The sequence below is a fragment of the Ascaphus truei genome, chromosome 9, assembly GCF_040206685.1.
Source record: "Ascaphus truei isolate aAscTru1 chromosome 9, aAscTru1.hap1, whole genome shotgun sequence".
NCBI classification, from domain to species: Eukaryota; Metazoa; Chordata; class Amphibia; order Anura; family Ascaphidae; genus Ascaphus; species Ascaphus truei.
Window position 1 is genome coordinate 44,606,581 of NC_134491.1, and position 19,023 is coordinate 44,625,603.

The following is a 19,023-nucleotide window of genomic DNA, read 5'->3' on the forward strand; positions in this document are numbered from 1 at the left end:
AGAATGAATCAGTACATTCAGTCTGGGCTGGGGTAGGACCCGTATTTCCATGTCTCTGAGCAGGTAAGAGAAGTTTAATGCTGTAGTAATTGTAGTGTGTTAGTATTATATTGATGTACTCCTATACCCCAAAGTTTGTGCCCAAATAAATGAATATGTAATACTTCTCTTCTGGTAATTTCCCCAATGCTTTATGAATATTTGGCTATTGTTTGAGCTCAGACACAAAACATTATGTTCTTTGTCACTTAAGGTCTTACATGTTCATATTGCTCCTACTGTACATCTGTCAAGATCTCTTATGTTGCTCTACTTAAAAGTATCGTCCTACCTGCAGAACAATCAGGAAATCAGTCAATTGTATTGATGTATGAAAGAGTTTTCAGCTTTTTATTAAGATGAACATTTCCCAATATCTCCCTGTTATAAATAACCCGCAATAGAGGAGTATTTTCCAGAGAGAAAGCTGCTATTCACTAAAGTGCAACTGTCATTAGATCATTGTTATTTATGGGTTGACCCAGTCACTCAACAGGCTATTAACAATCAAAATTGATTATCGTTTTTTAATGAATAGGTTTGGGTGGTGGATACATGGGAGGGGATCCCAACAGAGGTGGTGAAAGCAACTACAGTGCAGAGAAACAAAATCAAGTGAATTATGTATTATGATTAGAGAAATGTTTCAGGATTGCTCCTATATCCTTTACACGGCCCCACAGAGATTACTGAATACCAGTAACACATGTGGTAGTTATGCACGGCCATCTTATGTATGTGTGTATTGTGTGCATGTCTTTATTTATATAGCGCCATTAATGTACATAGCGCTTCACAGCAGTAATACACGTGACAAACATCTAAATAACAAATAATACATATAACAGATCATGGGAAGAAGCGCTTCAGACATAAAAGTAATATTTAGGAAGTCCCTGCTCCGAAGAACTTACAATCTAATTGGTAGGTAGGAAGAACGTACAGAGACAGTAGGAGGGCATTCTGGTAAATGCGTCTGCAGGGGGCCAAGGTTTATGTATGAGGTGTAAATTATCAGCCATGGAGCTACTCATATGCTTCAATAAGCAGGTGTGTTTTTAAGGTGGAGAGAGAGGGTGCTAGTCGGATATTGAGGGGAAGGGCATTCCAGAGGTGCAGGGCAGTGATTGGTTTAAGGTGGGAGAGGGTTTTAGATACAAAAGGGCTAGAGAGAAGACATCCTTGAACAGAACATAGGAGTCGGGCTGTATGTATGTATGTATGTATGTATGTATGTATGCTATTTTTATAGCACCCACCAGGTCCTCAGCACTTTACAATATTTACCGACATACAGTAACAATACAAGGAATATAATAATACAGGAGGGATAATTGACTCAAAGACTTAAATGTAACATGGTAGGGAGGAGTCACTGTCATGAAACAGTAGGAGTAAATTTGAGTGCATTGGTTAGGGTGCGTTTAAAAGCAGACTGTAGTTTAGTGAGCAGTGGTGTTTGTGTTATTACCTACTATATGGGGTGTTGCTAACCTAAATGTTATGTGGCTTAATTTGCCATTTTGTGGGTCAAAAATTATGAATAACGCCAATCTTTTGTCCTCAGTTACTTGGCGATTTCTTTGCATATTTTTGGGGGCAAAATTAAGGATGGGGCTAAACACTAAAATTAAGTGGGGACAAAAACACTGTCTCAAACTACAGGCCAATCTCACTTCTCCCAATTCTATCCAAAGTTATGGAAAAATGTGTCCACTCTCAATTAAGCGATTTCTACACCAAGACAAAATTCCCTAGCCAATTCCAATCTGGGTTTCGTCCCAAACACTCCACCGTAACTACCCTGCTAAAAGTTTGCAATGAAATCCAGTGTGGAATGGAATGGGGACAACTCACTGGTGCAGTATTCCTAGATTTTGCAAAGGCTTTTGACACAGTTGATCATGTTATCCTGCTTAACAAACTCCAGAGCTCTGGAATAGGGAAGCATGCTTTAAACTGGTTTCAGTCCTACCTATCAGGAAGATCCCAACATGTGTCCATCTCAGGCTCTAACTCCAACCCCCTGGATATCACCTGTGGTGTCCCGCAAGGCTCTGTTCTGGGGCCCCTACTCTTCTCAGTGTTCATTAATGATCTTCCCACAGCTTGTAAGGAAGCCTCAAAACACATGTATGCAGATGACATAATCCTGTATGCACACAGCCATAGCCTCTCTGACCTTCAACACATACTTCAGTCTGACTTTTTGAGACTCGAAAACTGGATTTCCCAAAACAAACTGTTTTTAAACACTGACAAGACTGTAACAATGGTATTTGGGACCAATACTAAATTTGTAAAGCTTCCAGTGACTGAGCTCCTGATTAGAACCAACGCTAACACCACCCTAACACCTGTCACTAGTTTTAAATACCTGGGCTTATGGTTTGACTCCCACTTAACATTCGGGATGCACATTGATACCCTGACAACCAAGACCTATGCCAAACTAGGGGTACTTTACAGGAACAAATCCTCCCTAAGTCTCCTGGTCAGAAAGCGTATTGCACAGCAGATGCTAATGCCAATTATTGACTATGGAGACATAGTATATGGCTCGGCTCCTCAAACCCACCTCAGCAAACTTGACACCCTCTACAATTCAATTTGTCGTTTTGTTCTCCAATGCAACTACAACACACATCACTGCGAAATGCTCAAAGAACTAGATTGGTCATCACTAGAGTCTAGGCGCAAAGTTCACCTTTCCTGTCTCACCCTCAAATACTTTCTGGGCAAGCTACCCAGCTACCTGAACAAGCTCCTCACCCCTACCACATGCAGTACCTATCACCTGAGATCAGACTCCAAAAGACTATTCACGGTCCCAAGGCTCAACAAAGTATCCGGACGTTCCTCCTTCTCCTTCCGTGCACCCCAAAACTGGAACAACCTACCAGAGACTCTCATATCCACCACCAGCTTAAGTTCTTTCAAATCTAAGGCTGTCTCACACTTTAATCTGGTCTGTAACTGTTTCATACGCTCATAATATATATTTTCTTTAACTGTGCATGCAATGTCTTGTATATAATGTATACCTTGTTCATTTATGTAACTGTATTTGTAACCATGTATTATTTTGTTTTACTCTGTGCCCAGGACATACTTGAAAACGAGAGGTAACTCTCAATGTATTACTTCCTGGTAAAATATTTTATAAATAAATAAATAAATTATTTTCTAGAGTTCAAAACACCTTCATTGGACACATTGTGAAGCGAACAATGACTTTGCCGTTCAATCAACAAATAGCAACATTCATAGGGTTAACGTGCTCTGTGGGGACCACACATCGCAGCAAAGTAACACGTTGATTGTTTGTTTGACTACAGCCCAGAGTGATATAATGTGTCTCTTTTCCTTTCCTTTCAGTGGCGGTCCCCTCGGCCGTGCCATCGCCTGTCCCACTACCTGTACTCCCTTCTGATCCGAAGCTCAACGGGCATCACCCCACCCCGACCCCCACTCCCACCCCCACTTCCACCCCCAGAATGTCTGTATGCTCCCGGGCAAGCATGGTGACCACGATGGACAGCACGCCCAGCGGCCTGCACTCCGTCATGAAGTGGAAAACGGTGCTGGCCATCTTCGTGGTGGTGGTGGTGTACCTGGTCAGTGGCGGTCTGGTCTTCCGCGCTCTCGAGCAGCCGTTTGAAAGCAGTCAGAAAAGCACCATCGCCCAAGAGAAGGCGGATTTCCTCCGCGATCACCCCTGTGTCACTCAGCAGGAACTGGATGCATTGATACAGGTGAGGGGCTCCTAATTTGTCACCTTCCAAATGATCGATTCCCAGCTGGATGTTTGAAACGGCGTTGATAGATTGACTCGCGTAGGAAACAAGAGCTAGCCTTGACTGGGTTGCTTGCTTTATATTTCCAATGTATGACTGTACACGCTGCTTGAAGCAGCAGGCTCTAAAGCCCAAATAGTTTAAATGTAACACCACGAGTTTGCAGATTCGATGTCCACGCTCGGTATCAGAATATCGTCAGTTTCAGGACCATGGGTTATTCTCGAGACTGGAACCAGTGGCTTGAGGACTGCAGTTGAGCACCCCTGATATAAGGTACATTCACAAATGTTAAGTGTTGTCAAACTTCCATAGTTCTCAGTCCTCCTACATCCTTACAGAACAAAAACTACAACAGTGATATAACCATATTATAAAACATATACACATATTACAAGCCCCCGCGGACGGTTCATATCTTCCCAGAAAGCATTTTCCTGAGTTAATGCATGAATACATTTTGTTTTCTTCTTGTAGTCTGTCATCGTATTTCTGTGTACAGAGTATACGTCATCAACGCCTCTCCCCCCCAATGCTTCAATTAGCTGGAGGTGTCTCAAATTAAAAGTAGCGTACGGTCAGAAGGATAGAGCCAGAGGAACAGGAAGTTAAAGTGGCTTATTACAAAGGACAAAAAAAAAGATGTTCATTGGGGCTAAAGGTGAGAGAGCCCAGGTCACGCGGTCAGTGTCTTCTCCATATGTAGATTCGTTAGGGGGGGTTCTTAAACCATGCAGATAAGTCACATACCTTAGTGCACGGGGCGGCCAACTCCAGTCCTCAAGGGCCGGCGGCAGGTCAGGATTTCCCTGCTTCAGCACAGGTGGCCCAATCAATATCTACTTCAGCACAGGTGGCTCATTCAGTCTCAGCTTCAGCCCAGGTGGCTCAATCAGTGGCTCAGTCTACCTGTGCTGAAGCAGGGATGCCCTGAAAAGCTGACCTGTTGCGTTGGCCGCCCCTGCCTTAGCGTATAACTTTAACCCCTCTTCTTCCAAAGTGGCTCTGAATAAATGAGGTCATATTTAGTGTGCGGTGCTAAGCTATAAGGCACTTTATGGCACAGTCACATGACTGGCCAGACTGAGCTTAGGAAATATAGTCAATTAAGTTACAGTTCCAAATGAAAATGAGGCTGACGTTTTCCTTGTAACTTAGTCCAGTGGCAATTCGGCAAAATAACTATAGATATTTAACCCCTTCCATGTCAGAGGGACCATGGGCCAGAAACACATTGCCCTGTGATATGTTGTAGGCTCCTCTGGCAGTGAGGGGGTTAAGGGTAGAAAGCCAATTCACCAGTGGTAAAAGCGTGTTTGTGAGTGGATACAGTACTGCAATGCAGCAGAGCCATCCCCGCACTGCAAAGCCGTGAGCTCAGAGAGGAGCGGCGTGCGTGGAACCTGCTCCAGCAGAATACATACTCACAGCAGGAATTACAGGCTCTGCTGCCAGGGACTTCGCCCATTAAACCCGTCCATGCTTCATGAGTTATAGGGGGGCTGCCTGACAGATGCATGGGGTAATGTTATACAGATTCTAACAGGCAGCACAAGATTTGTATGAGAAATCCCCTGGGATTGTGCCGGGAGGTTGTTTTGCACCAGTGTTGTGCTAAGGAAACTTTCGTGGATAACCTCTAACGAGAGGCACACACAGTACATTGAATTAGTGATCTGGTGTGAAGTTGTGTTACCATTTGTGATGAACAAAATCATATATTCACTTAGATCAGGGGTGTTTTCAGGATAGCCCTGCTTCAGCATAGGCTCAATCAGTCTCTGCTTCAGCACAGGTGGCTCAATCAGTCTCTGCTTCAGTCTCTGTCACTGATTGAGCCACCTGGGCTGAAGCTTGGATATTGTGAAATCCTGACCTGTTGGCGGCCCTTGAGGACTGGAGTTGCCCACCCCTGAGTTAGATTGTAAGCTCACCGGGGTAGGGATCACCTTTCTTACGGAAGCCATGCACTCTACAAAAAGAAACGAAGCCACAGAATTCCGGGTGCATAAAACCTCCCACAAGGATCCCAACGTGGAACCCCAAAATAGACAAGGGCAATATGGAGAAAAGGGAAGGTGTACAACCCTTAAATAAAGGGCCTGCACGCTGATTACTACACTATCATTTCTAATAGAACTAGCAAAAAGACAATAATACAAACCCTTGGGAAAGCCTCCTGGAAAAGGGCTTTTCCCGAAATGTGGAGGATTCTCAGTAACGTGTGTAATCTACGTAAAAGCGTTTTTGGATCAGTTATTCTCTGATTATTATTGTCTTTTTACTTTTTGTAATACAAATCATAGTGTGGTAACCAGCGTGCGGACTCATAGAAAGGTTTCTATTCTTATAGAAGGGCTGCTATTCTTATAGAAGGGATGCTATTCTTATAGAAGGGCTGCTATTCTTATAGAAGGGATGCTATTCTTATAGAAGGGCTGCTATTCTTATAGAAGGGATGCTATTCTTATAGAAGGGCTGCTATTCTTATAGAAGGGCTGCTATTCTTATAGAAGGGATGCTATTCTTATAGAAGGGATGCTATTCTTATAGAAGGGCTGCTATTCTTATAGAAGGGATGCGATTCTTATAGAAGGGCTGCTATTCTTATAGAAGGGATGCTATTCTTATAGAAGGGCTGCTATTCTTATAGAAGGGATGCTATTCTTATAGAAGGGATGCTATTCTTATAGAAGGGCTGCAATGACCTTTCTCATCGTCTAATTTTATGTTTGCTGAATGTATTGTATTATAATTCCTTTTTATGGTATTGTCTCTTTGTAAAGCACGGCATACATTGGAGACGCTATATACATATACACATATACTGCTTTATAAGTACTTGTTTGAACAGTAGTACCATAGAAGTAAAAAATCCACCTGCGTTTAACCCCTTCACTGCTAGATGGATCTGCAGGACATTGCAAAGCATTGCTCTCCTCTTGCAGTTAAGGGGTTAGACCAGTGTTTTTAAACAGGGTTTCCTTGGAATGAAATACAGAAGAATTTACAATGCATCTGATCTCAGAAGCACTATTAGAGAGGGTTGGGGTTCCTTACAATGCATCTGATCTCAGAAGCGCTATTAGAGAGGGTTGGGGTTCCTTACAATGCATCTGATCTCAGAAGCGCTATTAGAGAGGGTTGGGGTTCCTTACAATGCATCTGATCTCAGACGCGCTATTAGAGCGGGTTGGGGTTCCACAGAATTTCACAATATAATTATAGGGTTCCTAATCCCCAAAAAGGTGGAAACCCCCTGGGTTAGACTGTTGTAATGTGTGTTGCTTGCATCCTTGTACAAGTCATTCATAGCATATGTTGACAGTGGTTGTACAAGACTGAAACTGTATCCTTTGTTATGTCCCAAGACGCAGCGGTACTGGTGATGTGCATGAAATGTACAGACATGATAAGCATGATATTAGAGAAAAGCTCATTGGCTTTAAAGCACCAATCCCACTTACTTAGTATACCAGGGACAGGCTGAGCTAGTCCTGGTATATAACACCCCTTCCATGCAGAGCCAGATGTTTCTGGAAGCCATGATTACAGAATCCCCCCTTCCTTCTCTCCCTTCTCCCCTAATTATTCTAAACTTCAGGATTTTTTAAAAACAATTTCCTTTTCTTTTTTTCTCGGTCAGAGACGAATTCTTCGGTGTAAACTTGTTCCATATTCATTTGTTTTGTAGCTAATGCAAGTTTGTAAATATCCCCATCACCGGACCTGCAGCAGTATTGTCATTGCCCACATGTGCTGGGACGTGTGCAGTGGGATCTGTAATACAGTATGACTTTCTGAAAAAAACAGACATCGTTAGAAAACAAATTGTACGTTTTGAAAGAAATGTTACATTTAGCAGTGAATGTGTTTTTTTTATTTTACAATCATAATTTTGTTTCCATCTCTTGAACTTTTTTGTACTTGTATTCCTTATGCAAAGGGCCAATTTAATGAAAATAAAAGGTTGCTAGTAATTGATTTTGTAAGCAGTGTGTTGCATGTAAGAATTGGGGTCCGTTATATGTCTTTGCTTGTCTCCAAGTACCGTGTGCAGGAACGGGGGGGGGGGGGGAGGGAAGGGGAAGGGGGCTGTGAATTTACAAAAATTCGGTATGCACTTATATATCTATACTCTGTTGTAAGTCTATTGAAAGTTACCATAATCCAGAACAGGGGTGCTCAGTCCTAAAGCCCCCACCCCAACAGGTCAGGTTTCCAGGATATCCGTGCTTTAGCAAAGGTGGCTCAAACAGTCCCTGCTTCAGCACAGGTGACTCAAACAGTTCCTGCTTTAGCACAGGGGGCTTAATTAGTCCCTGCTTCAGCACAGGTGGCACAATGCATCCCTGCTTCAGCACAGGTGGGTCAATCAGAGGCCCAGTCAAAGACTTTGACTGAGCCTCTGATTGAGCCACCTGCATTGGAGTTGGGATTTTCTGAAACCCTGACTGGTTGGGGGAGGGGGAGAGGGTGGCCTTGGGGACTGGAGTTAGCACCTCTGGTCTACAACACAAGACTCCATGACTACACCGCCCCCGCCCAGAGCTTGTCCTACAGTCTGTGTGTGAGCAGAATGCGGGTAAAGCCAAACCTTCCTGTAGCCAGAATAGCAATGGGAGATGTCTCATGAAGTATTGAACATGCCAATGCAAAGCGGCAGTACTGAGAAGGCATGTTTGGGTTCCGTATGTATGTATGTATGTATGTGTGTGTGTGTGTGTGTATGTATGTATGTATGTATGTATGTATGTCTTTATTTATTTAGTGGACATAGCGCTTCACTGCAGTAATACACGTGACAATCATATAAATACATAATACAAATAACACATAATGGGAAGAAGTGCTTCAGACATAAAAGTAACATTAGGAAAATGAATCCCTGCCCTGAAGAGCTTACAATCTAAGTGGTAAGTAGGAAGAACGTACAGAGACAGTTAGAATATGTTTTGGTAAGTGTGTCTGCAAGGGGCTACGGTCAATGTATGAAGTATATAGTATCAGCCACAGAGCTACTCTGATGCTTCGTTACAGAGGTGGGTCTTAAAGGTGGATAGAGAGGGTGCTAGTCGGGTATTGAGGGGAGGGCATTCCAGAGGTGCGGGGAAGTGAGTGGTTTAAGACGGGAGAGGGCTTTTGATACAAAAGGGGTATAGAGAGGACATCCTTGAGCAGAATGCAAAGACGGAACAATAGCGAGAAATTAGGATAGATTGTAGGGGAGGCAGGTAGGCCGGGCAGCAGGAGGTTACAATAGTAGAGATGGGAAAGAATGAGGGCCTGTGTTAAAGTTTTAGCAGTAGAGGGACAGAGGAAAGGCCGGCACATGTTCATGGGATGTGTCTTTTTCCTTAGAGAGCCATTGCTGCTGACAATGCTGGTGTCAACCCTATTGGAAATTACTCAAATAACAGCAGCCACTGGGACCTCGGAAGTGCCTTTTTCTTTGCTGGAACTGTAATCACAACTATAGGTGAGTGTACGCAGAACGAGAGCTGTGGGGGGAACGAGAGGTGTGTGGAACAAGCCATTCTGCTGATAGTCTTTACCATACATATAAGATGGGAATGATTAAAGCCAAACCAGCCATTGTGACTTAGTAACTGTCACTCATAGTCTCTATAACTTTGGATACATTGTATCATCTCTGGTTAGTTTATTCAGTGCTGTATTACAATCTGTTAAAGCCCTCCACTAGTTAAGGAAGTCTCCAAGACTAAGTGAATAATGATACCCGACACAAAGAATATAGATTTTTTTGTTGTCTGGAGGAAGTGCAAATATGGAACTGAAACAGCGACATAAAAATAGACAGTAAGTGAGATGGGCAAGGTCCGAGGTATGAAAGCTTTTCAGGCGAGGAAATTGGAATTGTTTGGGTAATGAGTTTGAAGGCCAAAGACAGACGTTCGCTTTGCTAACTGTTTGCTGTACAGATGTGCCACAGCTGTGCAGTCATTTGTTGTGGAAAGGGAAAAAGAGTCAATCTAACTGTATCCTTAACTACAGAAATCAATACAAGCCAAGAGAAGTTCAAATATGAACTGTGCTCGTGCACTGCATTTTTGGGAAGAGGTTGCACTACCCCCCCCCCCCCTACATCTATATTATATGGAACAAGAAGGGGGAGAGAGGGCAGATGTAGGGTTGGTTTGCACATTGGTCTTCGGTTAATCCAGTTACTACCAGAGCCATTTCCACTCTACAGAGTTAGTGTTACATAGCAGATGAGGTTGAAAAAAGATATACGTCCATCAAGTTCAACCTATGCTAAATTTAGACGACAGATACTTATCTTATATTTGTATTTACAGTATTGTGATCCAGAGGAAGGCAAACAGAAAACCCCAGTGACACATTATCCAATGATATCTCATAGGGGGGAAAACAAATTCCACCCCGACTCTAGTAATGGCAATCAGATTTTTCCCTTCCCATGTTTACTTATTAAGAATATCCCTGTATATTTTCCTTTCTCAAAAGATGTCCAACCTTTTTTGAAGATATCTATTGTATCTGCCATCACAGTCTCCATGGGTAATGAATCCCACACTGTAAATGCCCTTAATGTAAAGAACCATTTCCTTTGCTGCTGGAGAAATCTCCTTTCCTCCAACCTTAAGAGATGCCCCCGAGTCCTTTGTACTGCCCGTGGGATGAATAGTTCTTGTGAAAGCTCCTTGTACTGACCCCGTATATATTTGTATATAGTTATTATATCCCCTCTTAGATGCCTCTTTTCTAATGTACACAGATCTAATGTAGCTGCCTCTCCCCATACATCTGTGTGATCTTGTGCAAATCACTTTATCTTTTTGTGTCTATTTAACGTATATTATTATTATTGTTTATTTGTAAAGTGCCAGCATATTCCATAGCGCGGTACAATGGGGGTACAGAGATTCGATAATTACAGAAACAGAATACATACCAAACAAGCACAAACAGACACAAGGTAATGAGGCCCTGATCCCGGGAGCTTACACTCTAGAGGGATTAAGGGGCAATGTTGAAACAAAAGGTAAAGTAGTGGCTCATAGTGGGACGGAGTATGTCTCCGGGTGGGGATTGGTCCAGTCAAACAGCTGATCCCCTTTAGGTTTGGGGGTGTGGATGTTAGGGGGTGTTAGCATGGAGTTTGGTCCAGCCGCACAGCTGGTCACAATAGGGTTGGAGGGGGGGTGAATGTTAGGGGTACGCCACATAGGCTTCCAGGATCAAAACAAAGCAACGCCGCAGTCTCTCTGATATTTGCATGTAATACTAAACTTGCTTCCCCAGAAAAATAAGGATTTATAAATCATCAGTTTATGATATTGAATTTTATGTAAGTCCATTGGTGTTTGTTTATAGAAAAAATTGGAAAAGTAGCGAGGCAGAGCGCGCAAATGCAGGACGCCACTGAAGAGATTGTACAAAAAATATGTAATCCTGCAGCGGGCAAGTGAAAAACTCCTCTGACTCGTTTCGTACCGAAAGGTGCTTTATCAAAAAGTTTTTGTTTATACACATTTTACCGGACAAGTAAATCTTTGAGTAGTAGACTTGTAGTAAATGGAATAACAGGCCACTGAATTCATGTGTCTACTATATCTTCAAAAGGGATTGAAGGTAACAGGCTTTTGTGGGATATGTCATACTTGAACACCTGTGATATTATTAAACTACTTTTAACATTTAGAGCCAGTGATTAAGGGATAAAAACAGTTAATTCGATGAGATTTACGGGACTATTCTAGTAGCTCCAAAGTTGTGAGTGCCAAATCTGATCGGGTTGTCGAAGAAGCCTCAAACTCACATTTTTTTGTCCACAGCTGCTATTCTAGTACCTCCGTTATTGCTTCTAAAAACTTTACATTTTTTAACAGCACCTAAAGAGCGGCGACATTTGTAATGCGAGTTCCATCCACAGCCTGAAATCTGGGTTTGGCTGAGAAAGCAAAACCCATAAGCCAGACTGGGGATGGAGTTAGCCCCTTAGGTCACTCCGCTTCTAACGCACGTACAATTCCGGCGGTTTGGCTGTTACACCGGGCGGTTTGGCTGTTACACCGGCCTGTTACACCGGGCGGTTTGGCTGTTACACCGGGCGGTTTGGCTGTTACACCGGCCTGTTACACCGGGCGGTTTGGCTGTTACACCGGGCGGTTTGGCTGTTGCACCGGGCTGTCTGGCTGTTACACCGGGCGGTCGGGCTGTTACACCAGGCGGTTTGGCTGTTACACCGGGCTGTTACACCAAGCGGTTTGGCTGTTACACCGGGCGGTCTGGCTGTTACACCGGGCGGTCTGGCTGTTACACTGGGCGGTTTGGCTGTTACACCGGGCGGTTTGGCTGTTACACCGGGCTGTTACACCGGGCGGTTTGGCTGTTACACCGGGCGGTTTGGCTGTTACACCGGGCGGTTTGGCTGTTACACCGGGCGGTTTGGCTGTTACACCGGGCGGTTTGGCTGTTACACCGGGCGGTTTGGCTGTTACACCGGGCGGTCTGGCTGTTACACCGGGCGGTCTGGCTGTTACACCGGGCGGTCTGGCTGTTACACCGGGCGGTCTGACTGTTACACCGGGCGGTCTGACTGTTACACCGGGCGGTTTGGCTGTTGCACCGAGGGGTCTGACTGTTACACCGGGTGGTCTGGCTGTTGCACCGGGCGGTTTGGCTGTTACACCGGGGCGGTTTGGCTGTTACACCGGGGCGGTTTGGCTGTTACACCGGGCGGTCTGGCTGTTACACCGGGCTGTTACACCGGGCAGTTTGGCTGTTACACCGGGCGGTTTGGCTGTTACACCGGGCGGTCTGGCTGTTACACCGGGCGGTTTGGCTGTTGCACCGGGCGGTCTGGCTGTTGCACCGGGCGGTCTGGCTGTTGCACCAGGCGGTCTGGCTGTTACACCGGGCGGTTTGGCTGTTGCACGGGGCGGTTTGGCTGTTGCATGGGGCGGTTTGGCTGTTACACCGGGCGGTCTGGCTGTTACACCGGGCGGTCCGGCTGTTACACCGGGCGGTCTGACTGTTACACCGGGCGGTCTGACGGTTACACCGGGCGGTCTGGCTGTTACACCGGGCGGTCTGGCTGTTACACCGGGCAGACTGGCTGTTACACCGGGCGGTTTGGCTGTTACACCGGGCGGTTTGGCTGTTACACCGGGCGGTTTGGCTGTTACACCGGGTGGTTTGTTACTTGTTTTAGACTCGGTGTAGAAGAAGTGGTTTGCAATAGAGAATAGGTTTTTATTTTTTTTTTCTCTCACATTTCATGAACTAGAATAAGCCCCAGAGTGAAACCACTTCTAATAAAGCCTTTTCCGCATGGATTGGACATGCGAGAAGGGCTTACAGACTACAAAGTGCGCCAATCAGCTTCTAAAGTGCACCTAAGTCCCGGTGGAGGCTGCTGCACACGCGCCTGGCGTCCTGGCGGCGCGTGCATACCTTAAAAACGTGATCTGCGGTCTGTAGGGAGCGATGGGAGGTGCAGGGGCGGGCCAAAGTGATGGGGAGGCGTGGCCATGAGCGTGGGGGGGTGCGGCCATTGGTCAACAGTAGCTGCGCTCCCATTGGTCCGCGCTATCTGCCCTCGTATTGGCTCCCAGCGCACCACGATAATTGTCTTGTATCCTCTGCGGGCTGACGCGCCACCGCACTGTGTGAGCCGACACACAAGAAGACACTGGGGCCTGCCACTATTGAGGTGAGTGATGGGTGTGCGGCACGCACGCCGCCGTCACCACTGGGGACCTAGCCTTAGAAGTGGGTTGTCACACTTCTGAGCTACTAGAATAGGCCCTTAGCCAATGTAGCAGCTGGTGATAGACTGGTAACCCTACCCCTCGGGCTCTGTCGCCTTTTAAGTTAGAAAAAGAAACCTTCCTGGAAAACGTTATTTTTTAAAATTTGTTCTAGAAAACACACAACGGCAAAATATTAATGAGCTTTTTGTAACTAGACAGCAAAACCACCCTATTCTAACAGGAGAAATGGCAGCTATTTGATTTTATATTATGGATCACATCTTGCATATTGAAAGACAAGAAAAGGATACTTATCAAATTCTCTGAGCTGCAGAAAAACGTCCGATTGATGAATTAATAGAAAATTCTCACTGCTTCCTTGAGAGATAACTGTCCTCTTGCTGTGGTGATGGGCTTATAATGTACAACTGCAGACTTTACACTGCGGGTTGGGTAGAAAGTGGTAAGGAACCTCATCGAAAGTAGTCTAGGACAGGGGGGCTCAACTCCTGTCCTGAAGACCCCCCAACAGGTCAGGGTTTCAGGATATCCCAGCTTCAGCATAGTGCGCTCAATAAGAGGCTCAGTCAAAAACTGGGCCTCTGATTGAGCCCCCTGTGCTGAAGCCACTGATTTGAGCCACCTGTGCTGAAGCTGGGATATCCTGAAAACCTGACCTGTTGGCAGGGGGAGGCTTGAGGACTGGAGTTGAGCCCCCTGGTGTAGGAAACATATCCTCCCCCCTTCCTGTTGTGACAAAGTTTGGGCTTTTCTTACCAGGGTACGGAAACATTGCACCAAGCACTGAAGGAGGCAAGATCTTCTGCATTCTGTACGCCATTTTTGGGATCCCTCTCTTTGGCTTCCTGTTGGCTGGAATTGGAGACCAGCTGGGCACAATCTTTGGGAAAAGCATTGCGAAAGTGGAGAAAGTTTTCCGGGTAAGATCCTTGTGTAACCCACACTTCTGTACATAATGTCCCTTTTATATTATTGTTACAATGCAAACACTACACCGGAGGTTTGCACAATGAACACAACTAGGAGAGCAAACAAATTGTGAAAATGTAAGTAAAAACGTTTTTGCGACGATTAATTGTGTGCCATGTTAACCCTTTCACTGCCAGAAGTCACAAGCACTTAAAATGGAAAGGGTTACACTTTCTTAGGGCAGCGACCCCTATAATTTATTCCTTTAAAGCTAAGGACATGCCAAGGAATATAGCCTGTTACAGTGCCCAATGTCCTTTTGGACACAATGCTTGGATAAAGGTTGCATAGGTGATCGAATTGTCTGTACAGGTATCTCTGAAACAGCCACGTCGTTCCTGTGAGGCTGACAAGGGCATTACATCTTTATTTTCAATCATATTTTGTTTCTGTAACTGAAATAGACAGGAATTGCTGGAAACAGGTGATGAACATAGAAAACCAGTCCCAGAGGTGGCAACTGCTGGAGTGACGTGATTTATTGCATTACATTTGCTACTATAACTATATGTGACATTTAACATGTATTTGATTATTGGATCTGCTGTGAGGGTTACGAAAATATTTCCCCCCTGGGGAGTTCCCATCAGCATTGCTCATGTATCTGGTGACATAAAGGATTCATTAGGTCGGCCCCATCTGTGAGGTTTGGGTTTGAATCACAAACGTGCTTAGAACATTTTTCTCCATTAATGTAAAACTCTGCTCTCCGTTCCCCGGTGGGTTAATCCTATCACACACACAACACTTTATCTACTATAGTGTAGGAAGTCAGGAAAAGTATCCTGTAAGTTTCTCTTGCCATCAGCAGAGTCGGGAACAGCCAACAATGCAAACAGAGTTGAGCTATTGCTGTGCGTGTGTTATCTGAGTTCTTCCCCTGTGCTGGATTCTCGTATTACCTTGAGAAGTAGAAATCTATGCAAAGTCTTTATGCATTCTTCATGAGGTCCAAAGGCTCAGAAGATGGTTCTGAAAGGGCAGTAGGTGCATGGATATGTCTCCTAGCGATGGTAGTGGAATGCATCATAAGCCGTATAGACCTTCATTCATAGAAGAAAAACAGACATCAAGTACAGTATGTCGGTTTTGCAATAAGCAGGGGATGTGGGAAGAGTGTCGGAGAATTGCTGTTCTCTCTGTTGGCATCAACGCCTCATGGAAGATAATTGATCATCTGGTTTGTAACATTGGACCCAGACCTATTTAGCCTGTATATTTATACCGGGTGAGAAGGGAAGACCAGTGGTTGGTTATAAGATGCAGACATTGATACCTCATTGGGATCTTGGCTTCCAGTAACTCCTTCGTCCCTGTACTTATTCTCCATATAATTAGAAGCACAGTAAAACCCTCCAAAGAATGTGGTTACTATTGAAACATGACATTCATTTTAAACGTACTTATACTTGTCAGCTTTGTTTAAAAATCACCAACATTTAATCTCATAAACATACCACACTGCCATTAGATTACTCCGACCTGACTAGAGACAGTCCGTTTAATAAGTTTGCCATCAGATAACTTGCAACATATGGCTCTGTAAAGCATTTTCCGATGGCCCCACTAGCAGTGATAATTTAATATGGGTAACAGATGATGTAATGGAGCAGACAGTCTTCTAATAATAATAATCTGTGTTTATTGAAGCCAGTGAAGCTCCCCAATAAAACTTTTATCATGATGTTGGTAAACACAATGTCAGTTTTAGATTGGAACAGTGTGGTATCTATGGATAAGGTTTCCTGGGTTACTTTTATACACTGGTGTATGGTGCCGTTCTGGAAACGTTTCCTAAGAATGCCTTGTACAGAACGCTTATCATGTACAAGAAGATTCAGACCCCATGTTTTGTCTCCAGAAGAAGCAGGTGAGTCAAACGAAGATCCGAGTCATTTCCACCATCCTGTTTATCGTGGCCGGGTGCCTGGTTTTCGTGACGATTCCTGCAGTCATCTTTATACAGATAGAGGGGTGGACAGAGCTGGAATCCATTTACTTTGTGGTTGTTACCCTTACAACTGTTGGCTTCGGGGATTTTGTAGCAGGTAAGACATCCAGGAAGAGACCAATTCACATGGATGAACTACAGTCCATGATACTTGGTTGAAAAAAATATTCTGGTGATGTTACTGTCAATGTTTGTAAACTTACAAACATGGATCCGTTTGATAATGAGAAGTTTATTGCAGAGTATGATCACACACATTCAAAAGTCTATAAGGCTAAGGACCCAGTGCCTCCGCTGCACGCACGCCCGCCCGCAAGTCTGGCGGCGCGTGCAGCCGATTCCCTGGTCTGCAGTGAGATGCAGAAAGAGAGACCGGGAGGGGGGGGGGGGCGTGATGGGGGTGTGGCCATGACGTCACCCGGCAGGTTCGCCCTCATTGGCTGAACCGCCGGGGGGCGTGGCCTAACGCTCCGTCGCGAGTCCTGCTCTCAATTCTATTGAGAGCAGGAGAAACTCTCGCCACAGCGCTGCGGCCCCCCCTCGCAGCGGGCCCGGCATCATTGAGGGGAGGGCTCTCGTCTCTGCAGCGTCCACCACAGCGGATGCGGGGACTCAGCCTAAGACTCTCTGCCAGGGAGTGTCCGAACAGTCATTTCATACATGTTTGATTCCTTTGTTCAAAATAGGTTACCAGGCAGAATATACTAACCACTCCATAATTCTTAAACCAATCATCTTACAGATCATTAAAACCTGGTTAGAACTGGCTTAAAAAAAGTTCTCTACAGTAACCAGGTACAACATTACACCAGGAATGTGGGCGTTACTTCAGACACAGTCGTAAATCTACTGTGAGCAAAACACATTCAAACCACACACTCACTCTATGGAGACTGAAAACATAACAGACAAAATGGAAACAGAACATCGCTTTCAATTCTTCTCCAGAGACCCCCACCCAGTCCATTTCAGTAATATAATCATTTCAGCAGTCTGATTTCAGCAATATTACTTCATCATTACCTTTTACGCACACACTCTCACACACACACACACACACACACACACACACACACACACACACACACACACACACACACACACACACACACACACACACACGCTCTCTCACACACACACGCTCTCTCACACACACGCGCTCTCTCACACACACGCGCTCTCTCACACACACGCGCTCTCTCACACACACGCTCTCTCACACACACGCTCTCTCTCACACACACGCTCTCTCTCACACACACGCTCTCTCTCACACACACGCGCTCTCTCACACACACGCTCTCTCTCACACACACGCTCTCTCTCACACACACGCTCTCTCTCACACACGCTCTCTCTCACACACGCTCTCTCTCACACACGCTCTCTCTCACACACACGCTCTCTCTCACACACACGCTCTCTCTCACACACACGCTCTCACACACACGCTCTCTCTCACACACGCGCTCTCTCACACACACGCTCTCTCTCACACACACGCTCTCTCTCACACACACGCTCTCTCTCACACACGCTCTCTCTCACACACGCTCTCTCTCTGACACACATTCTCTTTCTCACTCATACACACACTCACACACACACACTCTCTCTCACACACACATACTCTTTCTCATTCACACACACACGCTCTCTCTCACACACACGCTCTCTCTCACACGCACGCGCTCTCTCTCTCTCTCTCTCACACACACACATACTCTTTCTCCCTCACTCACACACACACAAACTCTCTCTCACTTTAATTTGAGAAAGTAGCAATTGTTTTGCTGTCTTAATTAAAATGTCAGGATGTTTTTCCTTTTTCTGGGGCAGACTCCGGCAGATCCAGATTTTTTTTCCATTCAGATTTGCTGTTTCTTTGTCTGTTTACTGATACAAAACCTTGTGTTATTTGTGACACATATAACAATAATCACAACGAGGCACAGTTTGGCCAAAATGGGATTAGTTGATATATTGCTGCTGTGCCTCAGACGCTTTCACTAAAGATCCAGAGTAATGGGGCTAAGAAAGGGATTGATTGAACTAATTTAATGATGGATAGGTTACTATAGCGGATGTGACTGTTATGACAGCATAGGCTATTTCACTCAAGACTCCCCCCTCTCATATGACCTCATCCTGCCATGAATTATGCATGATGCACATCTGTCTGAGGACGCGGCCGAGGGCTCCTGATTGCTACATCTTTAATAATCAACTAACCATTAAAGATTTTTCTACTCAGCCATATATATAATAAAAATTCCCATTGATTTTAAATGTCCTTTTTTATATATATATATATATATATATATATATATATATATATATATATATATATATATATATATATATATATATATAATGTATGTATGTATGTACATATGTATATATATGAAAAAAAACAGAAAACAACAGGCGCACTCATAGTGTAGTAAGTTAATAAATTTATATTGGACTGGTAAAGGTAAAATTGCGCACTCACAAACAAAGCAAG

The 19,023-nt window shown here is 44.7% G+C and overlaps 1 protein-coding gene across 4 annotated transcripts in view; it reads left to right on the forward strand.

Moving 5' to 3' along the window:
- KCNK10 (potassium two pore domain channel subfamily K member 10) overlaps window positions 1–19,023 on the forward strand; it is a 53,293-nt gene that overhangs the window by 19,239 nt on the left and 15,031 nt on the right. For all 4 annotated transcript variants that reach the window (XM_075614600.1, XM_075614601.1, XM_075614603.1 and 1 more), the window contains exons 2-5: window positions 3,418–3,794; window positions 9,198–9,315; window positions 14,357–14,517; window positions 16,428–16,614. In XM_075614600.1, the coding sequence (XP_075470715.1) occupies window positions 3,418–3,794; window positions 9,198–9,315; window positions 14,357–14,517; window positions 16,428–16,614 (843 nt within the window). The remainder of the gene's footprint in view (window positions 1–3,417; window positions 3,795–9,197; window positions 9,316–14,356; window positions 14,518–16,427; window positions 16,615–19,023) is intronic.